The sequence below is a fragment of the Oncorhynchus mykiss genome, chromosome Y (assembly GCF_013265735.2).
Source record: "Oncorhynchus mykiss isolate Arlee chromosome Y, USDA_OmykA_1.1, whole genome shotgun sequence".
Taxonomy (NCBI): Eukaryota; Metazoa; Chordata; class Actinopteri; order Salmoniformes; family Salmonidae; genus Oncorhynchus; species Oncorhynchus mykiss.
Window position 1 is genome coordinate 24,282,638 of NC_048593.1, and position 26,514 is coordinate 24,309,151.

The following is a 26,514-nucleotide window of genomic DNA, read 5'->3' on the forward strand; positions in this document are numbered from 1 at the left end:
GGCCTACATGGCAACTTCATTCCACAACAAGTGCAATAATGACCATGTTTTAATTTGTCCTCACCTTTTTGAACGACAATAAGACACCATACAAGATAGTGTGATAGTCGTAAAACAATTTTGATGACATAAACAGGGATTGTCCTATTGTCCACTTTCAGAATGTTCTTTACCAGCCTTCCGATGTGTCTACTTCCCCTCCATCCCTTGGGCTTATGCCTCATTGCCTCCATTGGAAAATCTGTGATTGATCCCCTGAAGAATGGCACAACTACCGGTCCTTAACAAGAAGGACCTGTGTCCGCTCAACATACCTTTTATCCTTAAAGACACACATGGCTAAACAGCCAATTCCAAGGGACAAATGGTCATTTCCTCAAACCAGACAGGGCCCCGGGACACCAGAATCTAAGGGTCAGAATGGACTGTGTTCCACAAGACTCACTTATGACAGGAACACTTGCATGGGATGTATTCGTTATGTCTTGCAATGGAAACCATTTACCGTTTAAGAACCAACCAAATGGAATGAAATGACGAAGGAGCTACATGAACTTGTCCAATAGAAACTCTTGTTTTCATTACAAAACATTTTCCGTTTGGAATAAAAAGATTGTTGCAAAACTCTGCGGAATGATTACACCCGATACCACCCAAGTGAAAATCACATTCACATAATCGCACACACATTTCCCCCCATGCTTGACCACACAGAGGCATCACAATGTAGACACACAGTCCATTTGAGAGCCACACTGTTTTATTTATTTTTATCCAACCCTTGGTTTAAATTAGCAGGAAAATCAGTGAGACCACCTTCAACCCCAAAAGATATGCAAAACAACAGTTAGTGCTGCACCTTGAAACATCTGAGAGCTGGGACTTGATGATGTTTTATTTATGGACAATAACTCCCCCTTGTGGTAAAATACAACAACAAAACTATAGTAGGTTGGCAAACTTGCGTCAAGCTTAATATGACAAACAGGTATCTTTATTTCTAGTGTAGGAACACTTACAAAATATAAAATCACCCTCTAATATTCACAAAAGAAATAAGAGCATTAGAGTTTATATATTCCAGCTTGAGTAATACACATGGCAAAAATAAACCATTGAAAGTGTGATTTATACAAAAGTATGTGGACACCCTTTCAAATGAGTGGATTCAGCTATTTAAGCCACATCCGTTGCTGACAGTTCTATTAAATTGAGCACACTTCCATGCACTCTCCATAGACAAACATTGGCAGTAGATTGGCCCATACTGAAGAGCTCAGTGACTTTCAAATGTGGCACCGTCATAGGATGCACCTTTCCAACAAGTCAGTTTATCAAATTTCTGCCCTGCTAGAGCTGCCCCAGTCAACTATAAGTGCTGTTATTGTGAAGTGGAAACGTCTAGGAGCAACAATGGCTCAGCTGCGAAGTTGTAAGCCACACAAGCTCACAGAACGGGATGGCCGAGTGCATAGTGCTGTAAAGTTTGGTGGATGAGGAATAATGGTCTGGGGCGTTTTTTTATGGTTCGGGCTAAGCCCCTTAGATCCAGTAAAGGGACATTTTAATGCAACAGCAAACAACATTCTAGACAATTCTGCGCTTTCAACTTTGTGGCGACAGTTTGGGGAAGGCCCTTTCCTGTTTCAGCATGACAATGCCCCTGTGCACAAAGCGAGGTCCATACAGAAATGTTTTTTCAAGATCGGCGTGGAAGAACTTGACTGACCAACAGAGCCGTGTCTTCACCCCAATCGAACACCTTTGGGATGAATCGGAACGCAGACTGCAAGTCAGGCCTAATCGCCCAACATCAGTGCCCAACCTCACTAATGCTTGTGGCTGAATGAAAGCAAGTCCCTGCAGCAATGTTCTAACATCAAGTTTCCTTCCCAGAAGAGTGGAGGCTGTTATTGCATCAAAGGGAGGACCAACTCCATATTAAAATGCCCATGATTTTGGAATAAGCTGTCCACATACTTTTGGCCTTGTTTATTTCTGAACCTGAGTTTCAAACAAACAAATCTGACAGTAACTGAAAAACCTGTCACCTGTTCATAACTTATATGGAAAAACTAACATTGTGCAAAATGTATGGCACCATAGAATCCAAGCAGAAAAACAAACAAAATCAGGACAAAAATGAGCTAGCTAGTGTATATGTTTGGATAGGGTTAATGTGCTTTCGCATTATCACTCCTTAAACCTGTTCAAGCTGCCCTAGTCTCTCCCCCAACGTGCCAGTTCTATACCCCCTTCCATCATCTTAGGGAAGCCAGAGTGCTCTTCCTGGCAGAGGTGCCACACCATGATGCACTGGTAGTTCCACAGTAGCAGCAGTGCCATGACTGTCAGGGCCACCATGATGAGGATGGCCAGGAGGATGCGCTGGCGAGAGCAGCAACTGGAGGGACTGGTAGTGCTGTCTTCTAACAGTCCTGCATAATGTCTCTCCAGGTCTTCAACCTTGGGTCTGGAGGTTGGAGGATGCCACAGCCATTGTTTGATCCATGAGACAGGGAGGCGATGGACAGTAGCTTCCCATGGACATCCAGCCCTGATCCATGGCTCAGTCTCAGCCATCCTGACCCTTGTATAGATCTCACTTGAGAACTTAAGGCAAGCTGGACAAAAGACAATGGTAGTGTCATACTACTTCTTATTGATACTCTAGGCCTACTATTACTACAATTTGCCATTATGACATCAGTTTGTACTGTCATTTTTTTTAAACCTAGACATCAAAAAGTGTCTGGCTATGCAGTCTCAAGACTGAATCTGTGGGTGTTGATGTGAACTAGTACAGTAGATTCAGCAGTGAAGTAGTCTTCTAAAGTTAGGCCTACATACCCATATTCTGTAAATTATTTTTCTACACAGTAAGTCACAAACGGATATGGGCTAAATATTGGGACATGTTTGTTGTTGCAATTTGTTACTGTTTAAATACAAGAGAAGTAGTCTGTACAGTAACGGCACACAACCCTGCGGGTGAATACTGTAAATGACCGTCTACATATTTGACTGAAAAGGAAAAGCCCTGAGTTCGTCGAGCTTCTTACCTTACAAACTCCAGAACTCAGATGAGGTTCAGCTCCAAACAGGTGTGGACGGTTTTAACACGTCTAGGTATATTTCTCTATAAAATAGTCCCATATGATATACCTAACACTTAAAAAACGATTCACGACCCATATCGCCTCTGAAGAAACAACAACAGTCAAAAACAAAACAAAAATACGTAAGCCACACCCAATTGGAAACCTTCTACCTGATGAGCAGGCGCGAGAACGTCCTGCTGTCCTAGCCTCCACCTCCGGGGTCGTCACTAGTTACCACATCCACAAAATTATAAACCCCGCCTAATTCTATCATTTCTTCTTCAAATATGATGTTAAACCTAACATTAACCACACTGCTAACCTTATGCCTAGCCCTAACCTTAAATGAAGACCATAAAGCAAATGTGTGTTTTCATGATTTTTTACAATATAGTCAATATTGAAGTAGTATGACATATCTTTGTGGCTGTGGTATCTAGTGGAAACCCAGTGTTGCCAACTTAGCGAATGTGTCGCTATATTTAGCGAGTATTCAGACCCCTTTAGTATTCAGACCCCTTTCTGGTGTTATTGGAGACGTGAAAGCACGTATCGTTCTTACTCTTCTCAACGAGCACCCCTGTCCCAAAGCACTCACAGGCGGCCCAGTCCTCGCATAGCAGTCCCTCCCAGCTTCAGTCAGAGCACTCCTCCGCGTCCAGACTGCAAATGAATCGCGCATGCGGGAAGCCGTGGTTGGCTGACCCCGCCCTGGTTTCCATATTTTAAATTTTATTAACCCGAACATCATTTTCTCACATTGCCATTGACATTTTTTTTTATATTGTCTCTTTTTGGTCCATTTAGATTGTTAATGTATTAATGTAGATTGTATTTTTTTTTTATGTTAAAAATGTTATGGTTAAAAATGTTCATGTTTTACTGTGACTTGTTGTAGGCTCCCAAGTGGACCATAAGGTTAAAAACCAAACCAAAGTAACTCCGCCAGAGTGTCTCTTTTGGGTCACTTTTGCCGGTCCCAAGCCCGGATAGAGGAGGAGGGTTGGAATTGTGACATAAAAAAATTAAAAAATTACAGAAGAAAGTTCATTTGTAGTTCTAGTGTTTTTCACTCACGTTTTGTCCCTCCCACGACGTTATTCCTCTCACCTACAGCGTCCATCACAATTACATACACATGGCCAATTATGCAAATTAGGTAATGACATCATTTAGCGATTTCTAGTGACTTTTAGGACAGCCAATAGCTACTTTCCTTACTGAGGAGCTGGCAACACTGAACCCACCTCCAGCCACTGAAAACGAAAGAGCTTGATTTAGCTTGCCGCGTGGATGGGGTTCACGCAACATTAAAATACCTTAATATAAGGGGCCCAACTTTGGTTTTAGAAGTGGGGGGAACATAACTTTGCGAGGGGTCTGGCATCTAAAGCAAATTTCCTGCATTTCTACACAATCCAATATAACCCATGGCCCTTCTAGCCCTCTCTATTCAGAACAACTCAAATTAAGAAAAAATGCACCCAGTCATCAAGCTAGGCAAGAGATCATTGTTAAATATGTTTTTAAGTGATTGATAAGACTGAACTAGATAAAAAGTAATTCAATAATCAATATAGTGTTGCACTTTTAACTAATAGCCTAACAATCAAACACATTCTTTAAGACATCCTCTATATAAAATTTCTGCCAGACCGCCGAGCTAGCCTGAGCCACCTGCACCCCCAACAGTCTAGGCAATACCTAAACTCTCTCCCAAAACACATTTTTCTCCACCTTTTTTTATTTATTCCCAAGGGAAAGTTTTTAAAACAAAAGTTTAAAAAATAACAATAAAAAAAAAAACTACAACTACACATGTAAATTTACACAGAGAAACAGCACATCCTCCATGCTGGGAAGGCTTTCCACCAGATGTTGGATCATTGCTGCGGGTCTTGCTTCCATTCAGCCACAAGAGCATTAGTGAGGTTGGGCACTGATGTTGGCAATTAGGCCTGGCTCAAAGTCGGTATTCCAATTCATCCCAAAGGTGTTTGAGGGGGTTCAGGTCAGAGCTCTGTGCAAGTCAGTCAAGTTCTTCCACACCAATCTCAACAAACCATTTCTTTATGAACCTTGCTTTGTGCACAGGGACATTGTCATGCTGAAATAGGAAAGGGCCTTCCCCAAACTGTTGCCACAAAGTTGGAAGCACAGAATCGTCTAGAATGTCATTGTATGCTGTAGTGTTAAGATTTCCATTCACTAGAACTAAGGGGCCTAGCCCGAACCATGAAAAACAGCCCCAGGCCATTATTCCTCCTCCACCAAACTTTATAGCTGGCACTCTGCATTGTGGCAGGCAGCGTTCTCCTGGCATCCGCCAAACCCAGATTTGTCCGTCGGACTGTCAGATGGTGAAGCGCGATTCATCACTCCAGATAACGTTTCCATTGCTCCAGATTCCAATGGCGGCAAGCTTTACACCACTCCAGAAGAAGCTTGGCATTGCGCATGGTGGTCTTAGGCTTGTGTGCGGCTGCTCGGCCATGGAAACCCATTTCTTGAAGCTCCCGATGAACAGTTTGTGTCCTGATGTTGCTTCCAGAGGCAGTTTCGTTTTTAGAAATGTTTAAAAAAAACAGAAATATCACATTTACATAAGTATTCAGACTCTTTACTGAGTACTTTGTTGAAACACCTTTGGCAGTGATTACAGCCCCAAGTCTTCTTGGGTATGACACTAAAAGCTTGGCACACCAGTATTTGGGGAGTTTCTCCCATTCTTTTCTGCAGATCCTCTCAGGGTCTGTCAGGTTGGATGGGGATTGTCACTGCACAGCTATTTTCAGGCCTCTCCAGACTGCTATACAATAGTTTAAATCTTTGAACCATCTGCGTTGCCCAGTGTTGCTGCACAAAGATAATAAAGTGTTGTATCTGAAAAAATTCACCTCTGCTCCATCACAGATTGGACTTCCCTGGCTGCTTGACCCTGCTGAGACCCGGCACAATCTGATCCTCCTAAAATGAGGCATGACATAGATTTACTTGGTGAACATTTATACATTATATTTTCCAAGAATAAATCAATGGTTCAGTAATTGAACCAGATCCCAGACTGTAATAAGCTGTCCTGTAGCTACTGTAGGTCCAACCATCAACTCAAGATGGAACTTTGTATCATTCACTGATATTGTTATTGTTAGTATACTGAAAAATTCACCTGAGCTCTGTAGACTGGCTGTCTGACCCTTACTGGGACACATGTCACCATCTGATCCTGTTAAGACATGATGATCATAGTATTGTGTCCTGACGGTGAAGCCTGTAGAGCTGTTTATTACTGTGTTAGTGTTAAAAGTAGGCAATTAGCTAGGAAAACTGACAAATCGATAACATTACATTGCTATCCTGACTCTAATAAAAACTCACATTGCACAAAAGAAATGTCAGAATTATAGGTCTTCAATCGTTTGCCCGCTGGTTTCATCGTTTGATTCAGGTCTAGTGTGAATGAGGCAAAAATAATCCCTACCTAGTTTTGGCCAGCTCTCTCTAACGATACATCAAGTGGCAAAAGCTAACTAAATGAATTTACTTCTGTTGAAACGGGACAAAAAGGCTACAGAACATTTCCATACAAACAGCTGTTAGATAGTAATAATAGCCATCTCACATAGCAACAGTTGAAGTCGGAAATTTGCATTCACCTTAGTCAAATACATTTAAACTCAGTTTTTCACAATTCCTGATATTTAATCATAGTAAAAAATCCCTGTCTTATGTCAGTTAGGATCACCACTTTATTGTAAGAATGTGAAATGTCAGAATAATAGTAGAGAGAATGATGTATTTCATCTTTTATTTCTTTCATCACATTCCCAATTAGTATTTGGTCCTTGCTTACACATTTTCTATAGGTTTGAGGTCAGGGCTTTGTGATGGCCACTCCAATAGCTTGACTTTGTTGTATGCTTGGGGTCATTGTCCATTTGGAAGACCCATTTGCGAACAAGCTTTAACTTTCTGACTGATGTCTTGAGATGTTGCTTCAATATATCCACATAATTTTCTTCCCTTATGATGCCATCTATTTTGTGAAGTGCACCAGTCCCTCCTTCAGCAAAGCACACCCACAACATGATGCTGCCTCCCTCTTGCTTCACGGTTGGGATGGTGTTCTTCGGCTTAAAGCCTCCCCCTTTGTCCTCCAAACATAACGATGGTCATTATGGCCAAACAGTTTTAAAAAATTTCATCAGACCAGAGGACTTTTCTCCAAAAAGTACGATCTTTGTCCCTATGTGCAGTTGCAAACCATAGTCTGGCTTTTTTATGGCGGTTTTGAAGCAGTGGCTTCTTCCTTGCTGAGTGGCCTTTCAGGTTATGTTGATATAGGACTCGTTTTACTGTGGACATAGATACTTTTGTACCTGTTTCCTCCAGCATCCTCACAAGGTCCTTTGCTGTTGTTCTGGGATTGATTTTAACTTTTGGCACCATCATATGTTCATCTCTAGGAGACAGAACGCATCTCCTTCCTGAACGGTATGACGACTGTGTGGTCCCATGGTGTTTATACTTGTGTACTATTGTTTGTACAGATGAACGTGGTACCTTCAGGCGTTTGGAAATTGCTCCCAAGGATGAACTAGACTTGTGGAGGTCTACAATTTTCATTCTAAGGTCTTGGCTGATTTCTTTTGATTTTACCATGATGTCAAGCAAAGAGGCACTGAGTTTGAAGGTAGGCCTTGAAATACATCCACAGGTACACCTCCAATTGACTCAAATTATGTCAATTAGCCTTTCAGAAGCTTCTAAAGCCATGACATCATTTTCTGGAATTTTCCAAGCTGATTAAAGGCACAGTCAACCTAGTGAATTTAAACTTCTGACCCAGTGGAATTGTGATAGATTATTTCACTTCTAATTCACTCTGTCTGTAAACAATTGTTGGAAGAATTACTTGTGTCGTGCACAAAGTAGATGTCCTAACCGACTTGCCAAAACTATAGATTGTTAACAAGAAATTTGTGGAGTGGTTGAAAAACTAGTTTCTAGAGGCTAGAGCTAGAGCTGAACTGACTGTGGTAGCTACAGTAGCTATCTAATTCATTCACCCCAGTTAAGAGGGGATGAAATATTAGCCAACGTTGCATGTCAATTACAATATTAGCTCAGCACTGGGAAAAAACACTAGTTTAGTTTTATTTATTTTAAGTTATACAGCAGTTACCTTGTCAGCTACATCAGTCAACTAAAGAGTAGCCAGTTGCTGCTCTGCTTGCTCTACAGCTGCCTCTGTTCAACTCTCCCGTGCTGGTCCAGCCAGCCTTTCAGAAACTTTGCCTTCACACAGCCTTTCCGCCCTCTCTGTGGTGTCTGGGTGGTCCTAAATCCAGCTGCCTGAAACAGCTGTCCCCAGTGAAAGTTGTGTGCCTTCATAATATACTGTATGTATTGTAGGGTTCCTGGAGAGCTACCATCCTGTAGGTTTTCGCTTTTTCATGCTCTTTCCATGACATAGATTGAGACACCCTGACCAATTGAGGCTGTTCTGAGGGCAAGGAGGTGTAAAGGGCTCCAATTTGCTACCCAATTCTGCTCTAGGGATAGGCTACAAAGTAGGCCTATATTGAAAGCTAGTGCTTCCACACAGATGTGGTTCCTGAGTTAATTAAGCAATACACATCCCGTCATGCTTAGTGTCATGTATAAAAATGCTGGGGAGGCCATTATTTCAGCTCCCATGGCTGTTCCCCCGTGGGAGGACAATGCCCCCATCCACAGGGTACAAGCGGTCACTGAATGGTTTGATGAGCATGAAAACTATGTAAACCATATGCCATGGCCTTCTCAGTCACCAGATCTCAACTCAATTGAACGCTTATGGGAGATTCTGGAGCGGTGCCACCAGCATAAACAAAACACCACATGATGGAATTTCACATGGACGAATGGTGTTACATCCCTTCAATAGTTCCAGATACTTGTAGAATCTATGCCAAGGTTCATTGAAGCTGTTCTGGCTCGTGGTGGCCCAACGCCCTATTAAGACACTTTATGTTGGTGTTTCCTTTCATTTTGGCAGTTACTGGTACATATGCCTTGTTGCCGGCTATATTGTGGTAGGGTTATTTTCCATCGCCACCCGCCAAAATGATGCACAACTCAGGGAGTCCAACCAATACAGACGTCAGATGTTGTGTCCCAAGCTAGATTGCAATGTGTGTAGGCTACGTTGTATATGTGCAAAAATGAAAGTATCTATAATTACATTTGGCAATAGGTACATTTTATTTACAAGTGCATCTATACAAACAATATTATTTTATTGAAAATCATTTTCTATATCATCTTTATAATTGAGGAGATAAAACTTAAAAATGTGTACAGTGCATGTGTGTGTGTGTGTGTGTGTGTGTGTGTGTGTGTGTGTGTGTGTGTGTGTGTGTGTGTGTGTGTGTGTGTGTGTGTGTGTGTGTGTGTGTGTGTGTGTGTGTGTGTGTGTGTGAAAATGACATTCTCTTCAGCAGTATTACGACAAGTGCAATATTCTATTTACATTGCATTCATAGTATGCGTTTCAGAAAACGAAACAAGATCTGCATGGCCAATAATCAATAGGCATTCAAGAACCAAAAAAGAATACTGCTAAACACACATAAGCATGCATAGGCCAGAATGAGAACATGACCAGAAGTAACTTTTTAAATGATCCAATTTCACATTCAGAAACTAAATGCTGTTTTAGTGCTTTAAATAGACAAATATATGTTTTTTCTCCAGCGAAGTACTACAGTCTACATGTTTCATAAAAAACTTGGCCACCAAACAAATAAAGAAATGTGTGTTTGTATGAGATACTCATATTATAACAATTAGACTATAATCTCTGTTGTGAGTCTTTTTCTACTACTATTCATATACATTTTTATGTACTTGCCTGCTGAATGCATAATAATATCTCAATCAGCCTTGTTTATGGGAACAGTATGAGGAAGCCCTCAAGTTAAAGGGATACTTCGGGATTTTGGCAATGAGTCCCTTTATCTACTTCCCCAGTCAGATGAACTCGTGGATAAAATGTGTATGTCTCTGCGTGCAGTTTGAATGAAGTTGCTAACGACCGGTAGTGCAATTGCTAACTAGTGTTAGTGCAATGACTGGAAGTCTACGGGTATCTTCTAGCACGCTAGTTAGTATTGACTCGTGAAACTACCTCTAACTTGCTTCATACTAGAGACATAAAAATGGTATCCATGACTTGGCAAAGTAGATAACTCTGGTGAAGTATATAAAGGGCCTCATTACCAAAATCCCGAAGTATCCCTTTAAAGTGCTCTGCAGTGCCATGCCAGAACTGTGCAATAGTCTTTCTTTCAACATGCCACAGTTGTTTCTCAACTCCAGAGCCTGGGAAACGGCCCGTTTTCGCATCTAACCAAGATATGTACACAACCTCACAGCACAAAGACTGCAAGTTAAGCTGAATTATCAATTCACTTGGGTTCCTTCCATGTAAGACATACCAAAGTGCAAATGGAAGACAGACTGTTGTGCACAGGTAGGAGGTTTTTGCATGAAATACCAAGTGCTGGTTGGGTGAAAAACCTGGCCCTTTGATGCAACCCCTTGAAACTGGAGATGAGAAAGACTAATGAAAGCAAGGGAGAGGGTGTTCCCAAACATATGGCCGATAACAAAGGTCATGTTCCCCTTCCCAGACATTGCATGCATCAACCAATGGTTGCGTGTCATGTCATCGACTGTGGAGTCTGGTACCAGATTGCTATTACATATGATGTGGTAAGCTAACATGTAAAATACCTATCCAGGCTGTGTAAGATCTCACATGTGTCAGCAACATCTGAGCAGGGGAATACGACCAATGGGTGGGCATTTTAGATTTTGCCCTAGCATTACATACCTGATTCTACTAATCAACTAATTATCAAACCTTTGATTAGTAGAATCAGGTGTGTAGTGCTAAGGCAAAAACAAAAATGTGCACCCATTTGGGTCCCAATGACCAGGATTACGAAACATTGATAGTGTACTTTCAGAGAGTGATAACAAATAACATATTTCCTATAGTTTCGAACTGGATTAGTGACTGAAAATCCCCTTCAAATAAGAATATAGTATTGCCACTTTCTCGATACCAAAGGTGTAAAGACCTCATTGGACCAAATACAGGTCAATGTGAACGTTACGTCACAGGCAGAACGTTTTCAAGGGGCGCTAAGGGATAATACTGACTGGACAGTTATTCAATTCATTATTTAGGGGCAAAGAATAAAATCGAAACAAAGATCACCATTTTTCTATCTCAGAAAACGTACGTGATTAGAATAGCAGTATCAGTATTAACACCATGGGGACAAATAATTCATTAAATAAATACTCATTTGCATCTACCCATTAGGCAAAAACTGGTTGGATCAACGTTATTTCCATGTCATTTCAATGCCAAAAAAATCTATGCGATGACGTTGAATCAATGTGGAAAACTGATTGGACTGTAAAAAGTCATCAGCGTGAGGGCACTGTTTTTTTCCACCCAAATGTTTATCTATATCCAATGACATGGTGAAATGTTTTGTAGATTTTACGTTACATTTACATTAGTTGAAAACAAAAACAAAATGTAAGTTCAAACTAGACGTTGAACTGATGTCTGTGCCCAGTGGGTATGCATTTACAATACATGCATGCTTCCATCACTAGTATCGTTGCTTCAAAATATTATATTGGCACAGAAGTTTATGTTCTCACTATTAAAACATGTCCAACTTATCAAAGACATATTTTATTTAAATATGTGGAGTTAAAAGACAGGTATTTCTTAAACGTTGATATTTAGCAGTGTACCTTTCATACTGTGAAATAATAATGTGTGTTACAGTCAGTTCTTGTCAGTTAAATGATATGTACAGTGCTTAAGTCCACTTGTTTTTCTACTTCAGTCATATAACTAAACAGGACTTTTTAAACAGCAACATTGATAATGTAGATATATTAAATAGTAGTTGTATCCAACACCACAATGTCTGCACTGCAGTAAGTAAAATTAGACAAAGATAGGACTGTTTTAAGCATAAATTGAGCGTGACTAGAGAAAACAGAAAAAAAACACAGTATGTGTAAGTAAGCTCAGAACCCTAGAGCTGACTAATGCCAGGCTAGATCCAGCTGTAACAAGTGCCATGATCAGATCAGTCCTTTCTTCAATGTAGGGTTATCTCCATGGCTCCACTGTAAAGCCAATGGGACAAAAAGCTTCAGCAGTGATGGATCCAATAATGCAGCGAGCTGGGGGAAGCCTCTCTTTGTCCACCCACCCTCTCTCTCTCTCTCTCTCTCCAAGGAGTGAATGTTTCTCTCTCCTTCTGTCCCTCTCACACCACCGTGCTGACAGACGGGTCGGACAGGTTGAGCTGGCCCGTGATGTCGGTGGGTGGGTACTGCTGCAGAGATGGAGAGAACATGAGAAAAACTGAGCCACGGTCAGTCCCCTACAAAAGCCCTAAACAGAAGTCTGATATAGAAGAGAACATCTATGCCCCATTTCAGTCGGAATCGTCGAAGCAGAGATGTTTTATAACCCCCCCCAGTGTAGTTAGGAAAGGTGGAAACATTTTGGTTCCATTGTGGGTTTCTCAGATTAGTACAATACAACCATGGGAATACATGTGTTGGTTGCTCTGTCTGAGGAGGGTTATCATATTACTACAGTGGTGTGGAGGTAAGGCCCAGAGCGTAGAACACAGTTGAATCAGCCAAAAAATAAGACCACTGTATGTAGACATTGTTTAATTTTCCGCAGCTAAGCTGAGAGAAAAATATGGTTTATGCTTGAGCCTCTCGGCTGGTTCAAAGTGCTGTGCAGTTGGACTCTTACTTCCAGGCCATATTTCACTGTACTCCAGAGGAGCAGAGTTGTTGATTTTAATGGGTATCTACAGTGCTGGGTAGCAACATACCCAGCTCCATGCAGGTGCTCAGTTACTATGGCAACTGTGACTTTGGGATTGCGTAACTTAGTGTCATTGATTGTGTAATCTGCCTTGGGCTTAATGTCAGGGAACATACTTGACAATGGTAAGGATGGTTCCTTTAGCAATTGACGCAGTAGCAATGTCACTAACCACTGCAATTGCTGTGGATTGTTCCTTATACATTGCAAATATGGCCATGAACTGATCTTGCAAAATATAAGGGAGTGTTTTTGTAAAGTTTGTTGCCTTCCTATAATTCCATACCATACCACTGTGCTGAATCATGCTGTCTACAATACATACTGTTTTCATCAGCGTTGTTTCCAACATGTCAAATCGAAATCCAACTTACTTTGCCATTGATTCCGATTTACAGTGTAAAAGTTGGAAAAACCTGATTAACATCACCTTTTCACACTGTGAAAAGACTTAAAGAAAATGGCTTGATGAACAGGGTCACTTCAGTACAAGCCAATCATAATCCACCGTGTACCTCCATCCATTATATCTTCACAAAAATACATTTTTTAATTCCTGATGAAATCTATTTTGTGTGTCAATTTCGCAAATCCGCAAATTATTATTATTATTTTAGATGTTGATGATTGTCTCATTTTAAGCTGTGTTGATGTTTTTCTTCAAGCATTGACCCATATTGCGTTTTATAAGTTAGGATGCAACTACCATGCTAAGTCAAGGGTCAACATCATCATAGGGTATTATAGATATTAAAAAAACACAGATGTTTGACGAATAATTACAAAAGACCTAACACTTAGATCTAAACGTTGCATCACCACAGGGCTACAACCTCTGTTTAGACGTCCACGTGGGCCTACTTCAGGGCACCCCCTACTAGCCGAAGGTGGACCAGCAAAAGAGAGACCCTTCAATACGTCAATACTTACAGTATGGCCACTACCACAATGAATTCTGTATTATTACAATTACTAGTACTAAAATAATATCTCTTACTGATACTACTACATCTACCTCAACTACTAGTATTACTGCTAGTACCACTACTGACAACAATAACAGTAATTCACATGCTTGTAGAGGGAGAGAGGAGCAGTGTGGCATGTGGGTGAGGGACACTGACACTCAAAAGTCCATTGATAACCATTAATATAAAAGAAGAACACTTATATAAAATCAAAATAATGGTCAAAGATTGAGGATGGTACATATTTGGTTATAATCTAGTTGTAACTTGTGTGGTTTCTCTTTTTCACCATAGATTTGTGTAAGAGCACGATAACTCCCAAACCACCATCCCAAACCTCCCACAACAGCAACAGTCATTCCATCTTCTCCACTCCAATAGTTGACCAATTCTATAGAAACACCTCCAGGTGATAGTAGGTGGCGGATGGCAGATTTGTAGTTTTGATTTGGATCAAAGGAATAACATCACTCTAAATGTCAGAGACAATAGATATAAGATCAAGAAAAAAAGAGAAAATCAAACAAAGACAGACCAACAGAGACCTTTTTTCCATGTTCGATTTGGCCAATATGTAATTAAGGAAAACCAAAAAGCTTTGATATCTACTGTGCAACTCTCAGCTAAATCCCGATTGAGCATAGCTGGTTAACTCAGATTTTGGACATCAGCCAGCTATGTTAGGGTGAACAGCAGGACAGAGAACGTTGCAATTCGTTCACTGGATTGTCAGACCACTGTGAAGGAGCCTCCCCACCAGCAAAGAGCAGGCCCTTCCAACTGGACTGTGGAGAAAATGAGAGAGCATCCCACTCTTATTGTGCTGCAGCAAGGCTCCAATAGAAACAGAGGTGAATAAGGCCTGAGTTCTTTTTATAGTGGGTCTAAGCTGCGGACACAATAGAAGCGTGATGTTTCCAAGAATCTCAAGCCGAGAAAGGCAACAAACAGAGGAAGACACGATAGAACCACCTGCGTTAACAACCTAGAAATAGACCTTAAAAGGCATGCAAAATTGACACAGAAAATCCTTTTGTCAGACAATATGATTGCAAACATCACAAAGTAAACATGACAAATCAAAAGTAGACAGTAGATCTAATAATATAACTCCACGAAGAAAATCCTGAAATAGATGGTCTGTTGGTAAAAAAAAAATATGTTAGTTTGTTTTCAGAACGGTTGACTGACTTTGGCAAATGGCATAACGTTGGCACATGCTTTGAAATCAAAACAAACAAACAAACAAAAACGGAAGTGCAGGATTTAAGTGTATAAAAGATGGATTGAACAGGATCAGGCAATCAAAGAAACAGGAGACTAACACAAATACACACACACTACAAAGTCACCAAGAGACAAATTGGTCAAAACCACATCCAGATCATTGGCAGGGAGGAAGAGCAGCCCAAACAAGCAAGACAGACTGCTGAATTACCCTCTCTTCCAGTACTACACCCACTAATCCCATGAAGCCAGCCCAGCCTGGCCCTGCGTTTGCTCTCCCCACTGCCAGCACACCAGCTCAAGTCCCTGCCCTGCTCTGCCCTGCACTGCTGCCTAGCATCCTGTAGGGGGCATCGGCTTACAAATGGCATCTGGTTGGATGGCTGATCGATGGTGGACTGACAGACATGTGGCCATGGCTGCTGAGCCATGTAGGATGGGTGAGAGAAATGGGTCTCTCTCACAATTAAGAGATGGGAATGGCGGTAGAAAAGACAGAGGAAAAAGAGGAAGATTGAGAGAGAAGAGGAGACAGAGGTAGAGAAAAAGAAAAGAGAGAGAAAAGTAGGAAGAGTAAGGGAAGATGTTGTTCCCTTCTTCATCTCCTTACCGTGTCTTTGGATGACCTACGTCTCTTGATGCTGGAGGCCAGGGAGGTACTGATGGACCTAAAAGAGGCTTTCTTTTTGGGGTCGGGGGGCTCTGCTCTACCACTTTTCCTATCCTAAAATAAATATATGTAGAACAATTATTCATATTCTTGGGGTGGAGTGATACCTTGGTCTCAGTCTCACCCATTCACCCACTCACCCTCTCTCCACACCCTCCCTCCCTCCCTCTTCCATTTCACTTCATATCTGAAGTGGTATGAGAGTGAGTTTCCCGCCACAAAGTTGTCTCTATTGGATATTGGAGGCAACAGGAGTTTTGCACCTCTTTTAGTGGTGGGACTGTCTGGCACTGTAGTCTGGCCAATCCCATAAGAATGTTTTTACACTAGCAGCCATTTCATCATAGTGGGACTGGACATGATGGAAAATACCTAGCCAAGCATTGACACAGCCAAACACCCCCTTGCCCCTAGAAATGTATTGGAATGGTTTGAGGAGCATGTGTAGGTGACACCTGTGATATGCTGCTTTAATCATCTACCACACCCTACTCACACACTCACTCTTACCCACACACACACCCACACATCAAATAATCACTTCCACCCTACCTCCACCCCTTCACCCCAAGACACACAACCTTTCAGAGAGAAAATAAACATTAGCCAGGACTGAGGAACAACTAAATGGGCAGTATACTATGACTATGAAATGTCACAGTCAACAGGATCAACTGTATTCATTGGAGGTTCAAGCATCTTCCCAAACCCCTGTTTAGCCATATCCTTACAACATGTTCACACATCAACTGTGTTTCTTCCCTCCCTCATGCCATCAAAGTGCCCCACAGCTACTCTCTATAGGTACGTGGCAGTGTTCATGTGCAAAAGCTCATATTAAGGTATTCTTACATCCTGAGTCTCTAGAGAGGAAGAGGGCTGCATGGGGGGAGGAGGGGGGGGGGGGGGGGGGGAGAAAAGAAAAATAAATAAACATCCATCTTCTTGCTATTAGATAGTTATTACTTTAAGATCCAGAAGCAAAGCCAAGGGAACCAAACGAGCCAATAGAAAAGCTAGCAAAGGAAACAACCACATCACAAGCCAAGCAGTCATAAAAATGTGCTCTATAAGGCAGGGGAGCCACTAAAATGCATACCAACATAAGATAAACAACAACAAATAATAGTATATCATTTAAGCTCCTTGAGTCATTATACCTGTGGCTGGGTATAATGGAAATTCCCTAGGGAGTGAAATAGATGGTGTTGGGGTGGTAGTATATGTACTATATACAGTATACTACTAACTGTTAGAGCAGGGATTGGGGGTGGAATTTAGAAATATGAGAGATTTTGGCGAGCTGGTTAGGTAGGGGGTGTGGGAAGGTTTTGGTGATAGGCAGCATGAGAGGTTTTGGCCAAGTTGTTGTGAGGTCTGGATGGGGATGGTTAGCTAGGTGAAATGGTAAGAGATGTAGAAAGTAGGAGTTAGGGAGGTCCTAGGCCTAGATAATAGACCTAGATAAATGGTAAGAGATGTAGAAAGTAGGAGTTAGGGAGGTCCTAGGCCTAAATAATAGACCTAGATAAATGGTAAGAGATGTAGAAAGTAGGAGTTAGGGAGGTCCTAGGCCTAAATAATAGACCTAGATAAATGGTAAGAGATGTAGAAAGTAGGAGTTAGGGAGGTCCTAGGCCTAGATAAATGGTAAGAGATGTAGAGAGTAGGAGTTCGGGAGGTCCTAGGCCTAGATAAATGGTAAGAGATGTAGAGAGTAGGAGTTAGGGAGGTCCTAGGCCTAGATAAATGGTAAGAGATGTAGAGAGTAGGAGTTAGGGAGGTCCTAGGCCTAAATAAATTGTATGAGATGTAGAAAGTAGGAGTTAGGGAGGTCCTAGGCCTAGATAAATGGTAAGAGATGTAGAGTAAGGTTAATTAGTCATAGGGAATGGGGAGGCCCTAGGAGTGGATGGGTAAGAGATTTAGAGAGTTAGGTGAGTTAGGAGTTGAGAAGGCACTTGGGGGGCAGTGTGGTGTGAATTTAATCTGAGAACATGCAGAAAGGGGTACGGAAGGATGGGAAGAGCTTGGCAGGGACGGTAAGGGAAGGGGTAGAGAAGGAGACAAAAAACATAAAGCATGACAGTCAACCCAGGCCAGCACTGGACCCACAGAACATCCCCTGTCATCAGATCACATGACTGGGCCTCTGTTTGAGCCACCCATCACCACCCAAACCATCCCCATTATCTTAATGCCACAGCATTAAGAGGTGATGTTCTATTGGGTGGTGTGGAAGATGGGTGGAGCTGATTGGCTGAGGAGTGATGGACAAGTCACCAGTGAGAAAAAAGTAAATAAAATGGATTTCCTGTTGGAAGATGACATCTAGACGTTAGTCAATGGTCAAAGTCACCTCATGTTAAAACTCTATCAGTGAGGTAAAGATGAGGCATAGAGACATTTAGATTGAAAAAATAATGCTCATTGCCCAAGCAACTCAAAGCATTGTTTTTTTATATTCTTTTGTATTTTTCTGTTTCTCGTCAAAATGTTTTTTTCTTGTTGTACTTTTCAGCGTAGAATATCCAGGTCTCACGTGACATCAATCGACACCGACCGCTTGTGAAGTGCTGTGTTTGCAAAGTTCCGGTCATGCAAAGCATGCTGGTCCAATGGAGGAAGCTTCCCACTGGACGCATGTGCCGCAGCTTCCTGTCTCCAATAGGAAACAACAGCCACTAGAGTGCATTAGTTCTCGTTGACATTTCGTTGATCTCACTCCTAATATCTCCTCCACTATAAGGCAGTGCACTTCTGAATAAGACCTGCTACAACAGAGAAAACTAACGGCTAGATACCGTAGCTTCTCTTAAACTAGGGAGGGGGACAGTTCACAATGCTTTTTCAGTAGATACAAGCAAACAAAGGTGCTGAGAGTTGGGGTAAATTATAATTAATTTGAATCAATTCAGGAAGTGAATTGAAATTCCAAATGGAATTTAGCCCTAGCTGGAATGGGTCGGTTAGTTACTGGAGAAGATACTAAGGTGTAAGCAGTTCAGAGCAGCAACATAGTGAACGATAAGAGGGACTCAAACAGGTTATTCAGAATTGCACGTCCTCTGGAGGTACCTGTGTTGGAAGGCATAGATGCACAAACATGTTGCATTATGCACAGAAATATAAAAACAAACAAAACTATAAAAATACAAACACACAAGCAGTAAAAATGATGCTGGACACCTAGCTGGAAATACCCACAGAGAAAGGAAAAGTTCATATAAACTGTCACCGAACCCTGTTGTTATGATAATAGTGTATACTGAATAGTGTGAAATACTGTATGAATTATACTTCCTCTGTAAGTAATCACATTGATGGCATCGAGAGACAATTCATTTGAATAATGTTCATTTCATACTGTATTAGATTCAATGATTTGCTCGCTTCTGCTACTCCAAGCATGATACCCCAGTTAAGGAATAAGAGCAGAAAACTGTCATTTGTTTAAAGCATGTGAACCCCATATTAGCTCTAGGCCCTATTGAGAATAATGCTGTGTACGATTTGCATGGATGAAGCCATCTTTGTTCAGTAGTGCTGGAATTATTAATAAACTGTGTCAACATAACCTTGTCTTTAACACAGATATTACACAGACCTTTTCCTTTCTCAGCGGGCGCCTGCATGCATTTGTCTACTGTATGTGCCTATACATGTACACAGACATGAAGACATGGACAACAGTTACATCTGGTAGTAAGGTAGATGACAGACAGTCTCGGAAGGACATTGATTTGCTGACACGCACTGGAGACTGTGATTTTACCGTACCTTCCTCCAGCCCTGCTGTCAATACAACCGGTGCACCACTGACCTTTTGTGAGTGCTTAATAAAGAGCCAGCATGGGGGCAGGCTGGCTGCCAGAGCCACATCACAGGCTCACAGTGTCCACTGCCCGTCTCAGCTCGTGTGCCCCGTCACCTCCCTCCCATGTACCCCCACACCACGCTCCTCCTGCTGAGGATGGTAGGTCAGCGCAGGGTGGGAGGTAGGGTAGGTAGGGGTGGGGCGGGATGATGTGGAAAGGCGAATGAGGGAGTTGGGGGGGGGGGGGGGCACCAACGCTTCACAGCGGAAGATATTGGAGTTAAGGGCAAATCATGTTCTTCGGCGACTAGACGCACTGAGGCGCGAGCACATAACTCAGCTGTAGCTGGAATGGTTTTTGCCTGATTATCTTTAGGTGACCACCATTCTGAAATAAGTCACTGACACGCAGGCTTTCTCTGAGAGGACTCATGTTTAGGGTCCATAAACACTGTAGGGGGTGGGGATACTGGGGGATGGAGTGATGTAAATACTGGACAAGTATAGACGTCAAGCATAGGAGAGTCGGGGTCAGAAATTACAGTGTAACAACACTGTTACAGCTATTAAAAAGCATGAGATTTATCTATGAATCTCAGAGTTATTTAAATAACTTTCATCGACTACCTTATTCCCCTGCATGTCCTCATCATCTGACCTTACAAAGCCTAAAAGCGTTATAGCAGCAGCATACAAAGTCAAATTTATACCCTATGCAGGTACGCAATGCAACAACGCAATTAGCTACGCAAAATGGCCCTTCTGCGTAGTTGCAATGCATTATACATTTTGGGCTGCACACTTTTGCATATTTTTACAAAGCAAGTACGCAGAAGGGCCATTTTGCGTAGCTAATTGTGTTCTTGCGTTGCATACGTGCTAAAGTAAGCGTTAAGGCTTAACTGGCTCATGCCATGAACGTGGAATGCATATTTTAGTTTCAAATGTTCTCATGTTAGAGCTACTTTTATTTTAGCTGAACTCTTATTCGAAAAGCGAAGGGTGACGTGGGGTGGAAATGTTTCTTGTCTATGTTACATACTAACGATGGGGTCATCGATGCGCCCACAGCTTGGCTTCCAGAGGCCTCCTTACTGTCCTGCAGCACAGAGAGGAGACATAGGGGCCATTGGTCTAAGGGACTGGAGGATGGACCCACGGTGGCTCATGGTAATGCCTTGGGAACAACTTCATCACTGATTGTGACACAGCAATCCGTGAGTGACTGTCACCAGTTGGCAACAAGGTCAGACAGGATGCTAATAGTGACACAAAAAAAAAAGATTGGTCGTACACCTGTATTGGAGGAACCTGCAGGAAGGGCTATGCTGGGCGTGTCTCAGCCCATCTCTGCCCTCCCCCCCCCGGGTGCCAGTGCTTACGGGGGGAAAGAGATGCCATACCTGCAGGTTCTTCCTCCAGACGTTGACGGCCGCAAAGGCCAGCTGCATCTGCTTCCTTCGGGCGTCTTTGTGTCGCTTGTAGGCGATCTCAATAAAGATGAGGAAGATCCCTGCTGCTATGCCTCCAGCCACCAGCATGAACACTCCTGTCAGACAGAGACAGACAGACACAGGGATGGGTGGTGAGTCGCCGTCTGACACTGACCGCAACCCACTGACCATGACTGTGTCTGTGTGAATCTAGTCTAATAGGTCAACGGTTGCTGTCCTTTCGTCGACCTGCTTTCACGCCGTCCGCTGCAAACCTTGCAAGTTGATATTAGGATCACAACTATAACAACTAGAACTACAGTAACCCACAACAAATGACTTTAACAGTACACACTTCACGTAACAACGAAAAAAAAAAGTATTGGACAAAAAAAAAGGCTACAGTACCTTACCACTGTAGTTTTTGTCCAATCACTTTTAGGTTTCTTAAAACCCAAAAGAGGAACCCTACCTGCCATGTTCTCAAAGGTGAGTGTGGCTGGGGCATTGCTCCGTGAGTCACACTCCTGGTATCTCACCCAGGTTTTATCTAGATCTTCCATGAAGCCATTCTCATGGGAACTGCAGGGGTGGGGGGAGTGGGCAGAGAGGTAAGACAGTTAACAAAAAGCCAAGCCATACACTCCAGAAGAGAAATCCCAGAATGTCACTAACACAGACGACACAAACAAACACAGACTGACTGACAGACAAAGGGCAGGAATGAGGAGATACAGAGAGAGAAGAGAGCTGACACAGCGGTGTGCCAGATGGTTAAAAAATGAAAATAAAAATAACAACATACACACAATGCTGCTTGGGCTGGGACAGACCTGAGAATGGCCAGGGACACATTCTGTTTCCAGGGGCTGTCCTTGCGCATGCCTATGCCAAAGCCCGAACGGAAAAACAGCTCTCCCGTGGTCACCAGGTCGCACTTCTGCGAGGCTTCAAACTCCAGCACCGCAGAGTCCCAGATGAAAGCATGCAGCTTGCTGTTGGCGGAGGGAGGCAGGGGGGAGGAGGGGGTTACGGTGCAACAGTACAGTGATTGTCACAACACACATTTACGGCTCCCCTTTGGCCACACAAAGCGTGTGAGTCAGCGTTACCAGCCATGTCTACCGCCGCTTGAAAAATGAAATCCAATGCCGGACGGACGACGGCGCGTCCCCCATTGGATTCCCCACCTCAAAGAAGCTCGTCTTGGATAAAACCTGAAAAAGGGTGCTCCTCAACTCAACGTTAGCTCAACTATAGACTGGTGTCAGTGCTACTGACACAGTTCATGCAGCCCTGTTCTAAGTCTGAGCCTGGATCTGTCTTGGCTGGATGATGGGCCTGGACCAGAAGGAGCGCTGCAGTAAGACCTGCTGGGTCTCACTGTTCCAGAGGTCCACAACCCCCAGGTCTGACTGACTGACCCTCTCTCTCTGTCCCTAACCTGACTATCTGACCAGCTCCGGCCGACACGCCCAGGCCAGGCCGGCCCGGCCGGGACTCACTTGTCGCGCACGGCCTGGATAGCCTCAGCGGCACTCTCGTAGTTGTGCTTCTCCATGTGGCGGTACATGGTGCTAAGCTCCACCTGCCGCCGGAAGTAGATGTCCACAGAGCTCTGCTTCACTGTGGCATAGATGAACTTGTCTGATGGGTTCCTCAGCTGTTGAAGGATAGGAATGGTTGGAGGGAACATTACATTCAGCATTCACATAGAGTTGACCAATTCTGGAATTCTGTAAAAATGAAAACTTTTGATGCTACACAACCACTTACTTTACAGCATTTAAACCCCAATAATTTTCGCACCTCGCTAAACATGTACATTTTTGGTAGTATGTAACCTACTATCCACAAGTTATCGAGGTGGAGGTGTACTCAAAGATTCTCTGTATGTATTTAAAGCAGGACTATTTCTTGATGCCCACCCTCGGGTCGTTGATGCCGGTGATGCGCTCCTCAGGCCGGTCCAGCACCAGGAAGGCAGCCAGGTTGGCAGTATACGATGCCACTATGATCATGGCAAAGCCGGCCCACACCATGCCCAAGATTCTCGCTGAGAAGCTGCGCGGCGCGCCTGGATAAGAAAAGCCCATAAAACGTTACATTATGTTCACTCTATGGGACATCAAATGTGGCTCAATATATTGATGTATGTGTAGCATCTCCCAAATATTACATTATTTATCGACATGCAACACTAATATTTCCACAGTTAATATCAGTATCACAAACTGGTAGTATTTGCAGAAATAGTACACTAACTAGCTAGTATACTAACAACTGTACTGATCTTTAACGGTTCTTTAGTGATAGTAATTCTCCTACCTTCTCCAATACCGGAGTTAAGCAACACTCCCCAGGAGAACCACATGGCTGACGACAAGGTGAGGGCGTCTTCTTCTTCTTCTTCACTGTTTACTTTAAACCTCCCAAACGGGCTAGAGAGAGAGCAAGATGTGAAGTGAGACATACATGAGAAGACAGAGGAGAAAACCCTGGCAACACCAGACAGGGAGGAAGTCTGTGTAAGTGGCTACGTAAGAGCGAGCTAGAGCACAGAAAGAAAAGAGAAAGAGAAGGCCAGATGAGCAGAGCAGTGGAATGATTGGAGCCAGTCTTCACCTCTGTCCCCTCATCCACTGTGAAGCATCTGGAGAGGTCTGGAGCATAAGCAGAGGTAGAGTATGTCACACAGACACACAAAAACACGTGTGCACGAATGCACCCACACGTATGCACCCACCCACACACACACACACACATATACACACATATAGACAGACGGACACATGGATCCCCTTGTACCTGAACCGGTCTAGTAGGTAAAGCATCACCGCCACCACATGCACCGAAAGACCCACCAGCAGCCACAGTGTGCTCTGAAACGGCTGCATGAACGAGTCCAGTGTACTGCGAGGGATTTCCTGTAACACACAGCACCGACAGTCATTCACAGACCACTTACAGTCTACAACCATCCCATCTGCAATGAGGACTAAATCAGGTATAGTCTGTATGAACTTTCAATTTGTCTCATAGGTTTTGGGAGGAATTCGGGGACATACCTTTTTAACAAGGATGGTTAGGCCTTGGTACTTAAAAGGTTTGGAGAATTCGATGTACTGGGCTCGTTCGTTGTTTATTGTCAGCGGGGCAACGATCATATCTGCCAGACCCCCCAGGAGCTCTCCCATCATGCCATTCCACTCTTTCTTGTTGCTGTTGTTCACCTGTGGTAGATGGATGTAAAAGGTTAATAACCAAACCAACCTGACAATGAATTTCAGAATTAATTGTCCTATATCAGAAACAACAAGTAAGCCCTCTCTTGACTTTGGTGAGTAGCCAAAGGCGAAAACCTGGGTGCCTTTAACCCAAATGAAAATGAGCAGTATGGTCTGAATGATATTCTCTGGCTCAGAGATGTGGTAACTGAGCTTGGATCTCCAGAGAAGCTCCATTCAGCTCATCTTGCTTGTTCAGTAAATCCTGACAGATCAGCGTGGGTCTCACCACCACCTTGTCCCTCCAACACGGACCTAAAGTCCCCAATGTGGTGGGACCCTAGGTTTCCATGGCTCTCTCGGCTAAATGACTTATTTTAGTTAGTGATTTAGTGAGTGAAAACAGTTTTTGTGAGTGCAGTAACATAAGAGGATTCTGTGTAATTTTCAAAACGTTACAACTACAAAAAGCACATCTCAGTGATAAGATTTGTGTAATTTGCTTCATAACTTACTTAATAGAATGGAATATAAATATGCAAATAGACAATTGTTGGTCAAATCATTTTTGGCCAGTAAGGTTTTCTATCTAGAGAGAAGTCTGAGTTTTTATAGGAACTGACCCGCTCCTGTGTTCCAAATTTCCCATCAGCCACCAGGTGTACTTCATAGGTAAAGTTCATGGTTCCAGCCAACTTGATAAGTAGGTCAATACAGAATCCATAACAACATTGAGGTACAATTGGACGTCCTGTAACCAAACCAGCAGAGGGTTGCAAGTTACAATCAATCAATCAACATTTTTAAAATGTTTTTTTAGAACACCAGACATCACTTGCCCACACACTATTCAACCAAAATCACCCATTCACTTAATAATACAGTAGCACACTGCACATATGTTCACTGCAACCAGACTTCACACACTTACACTCTTTGTTTAAAACAGGCTGGAACATGCCCACACTGTTGGCAAACATTTAAGCAAACACTCTAGCATACAGTATTCACAATGTACACTCACTGTACATACACACTGTACACACTGTACACACACACACACACACACACACACACACACACACACACACACACACACACACACACACACACACACACACACACACACACATGCCAACAATCACACAAAGGCACAATCAGCAACATGCATACATATATAGATACCTACTGCATATATATGTATGCATCTCCAGTTGGTACTTAGCGGGCGTAGTAAAAGCACAGTGATATCATAAACGTCCCTGTTGTGTTACCTGGGATGGTCTCATTTGGTCCAGTGCAGATCACCTTTTTAATATCTGCCACTCCATTTAAGGTTTTTTCCTCCTTGCAGGTTCCATCCTGCTCAGTGGGTTTCACATACACAAAGGGCTCCTGGTGTATGGTCACTATCTATAACAGACGGGAGAGAATGCTGTTTATCACACAGTGGGCTTTAGCTCACACTGACCCTGAGGGAGCTCTACATCACCAGCCCTCCAGACAACAACCCTTCCACAAGGAACACATAAAACACACACACACACACACACATGGTAGAAATGGAGAGAGAAAATGAGAGAGAATGAGAGAGAAAGAATAGTAGAATCCTTTGCAGGCCCATTCCATTGAAGATTCTGTAAGATATAAAGAGTTGTTTAACTTATAATATATCTATATATATATATACACTGAACAAAAAATATATATAATGCACCATGCTACAATTTCAATGATTTTACTGAGTTACAGTTCATATAAGGAAATCAGTCAATTGAAATGAATTCATTAGGCCCTAATCTATGGATTTCACATGACTGGAAAGGGGCGCAACCATGGGTGGGCCTGGGAGGGCATAGGCACACCCACTTGGGAGCCAGGCCCAGCCAATCAGAATGAGTTTTTTCCTACAAAAGGGCTTTACTACAGACATAAATACTCCTGTTTGATCAGCTGTCCAGGTGGCTGGTCTCTGCAGGTGAAGAATGTCGAGGTCCTGGGCTGGCATAGTTGGTCTTCGGTTGTGAGGCCGGTTGGACGTACTGCCAAATTCTCTAAAATGACGTTGGAGGCGGCTTATGGTAGAGAAATTAACATTACATTCTTTGGCAACAGCTCTGGTGGACATTCCTGCAGTCAGCAT

At 42.8% G+C, this 26,514-nt stretch overlaps 2 protein-coding genes across 20 annotated transcripts in view; both read right to left on the reverse strand.

Annotated features, from left to right (window-relative positions):
- Window positions 1–3,796, reverse strand: part of LOC110509849 (ectonucleoside triphosphate diphosphohydrolase 2) — a 54,665-nt gene extending 50,869 nt beyond the window's left edge. Inside the window, exons 1-2 of one of the 5 annotated variants that reach the window (XM_036967368.1) lie at window positions 3,700–3,782; window positions 3,063–3,202 (exon numbers count right to left, since the gene is read on the reverse strand). Coding sequence is in view for 2 of the 5 variants with exons in the window: in XM_036967365.1 (XP_036823260.1) it covers window positions 3,664–3,783 (120 nt within the window). In the remaining 3 variants the exon portion in view is untranslated. Of the gene's footprint in view, window positions 1–3,062 lie in introns of all 5 variants that reach the window. The other 4 variants (XM_036967367.1, XM_036967366.1, XM_036967365.1 and 1 more) reach the window with 4 other exon arrangements.
- A 5,527-nt stretch (window positions 3,797–9,323) lies between these two features.
- The window catches only part of LOC110509851 (glutamate receptor ionotropic, NMDA 1), a 29,069-nt gene continuing 11,878 nt past the window's right edge, over window positions 9,324–26,514 (reverse strand). For 2 of the 15 annotated variants that reach the window (XM_021590996.2, XM_036967278.1), the window contains 13 exons: window positions 25,634–25,784; window positions 24,995–25,122; window positions 24,213–24,377; window positions 23,953–24,071; window positions 23,473–23,585; window positions 23,073–23,221; window positions 22,650–22,807; window positions 21,978–22,139; window positions 21,617–21,726; window positions 21,115–21,260; window positions 16,747–16,773; window positions 15,835–15,948; window positions 9,324–12,520 (listed from right to left, as the gene is read on the reverse strand). In XM_021590996.2, the coding sequence (XP_021446671.1) occupies window positions 12,452–12,520; window positions 15,835–15,948; window positions 16,747–16,773; window positions 21,115–21,260; window positions 21,617–21,726; window positions 21,978–22,139; window positions 22,650–22,807; window positions 23,073–23,221; window positions 23,473–23,585; window positions 23,953–24,071; window positions 24,213–24,377; window positions 24,995–25,122; window positions 25,634–25,784 (1,611 nt within the window). In that variant the 3' untranslated portion in view covers window positions 9,324–12,451. The other 13 variants (XM_036967277.1, XM_036967279.1, XM_021591011.2 and 10 more) reach the window with 11 other exon arrangements.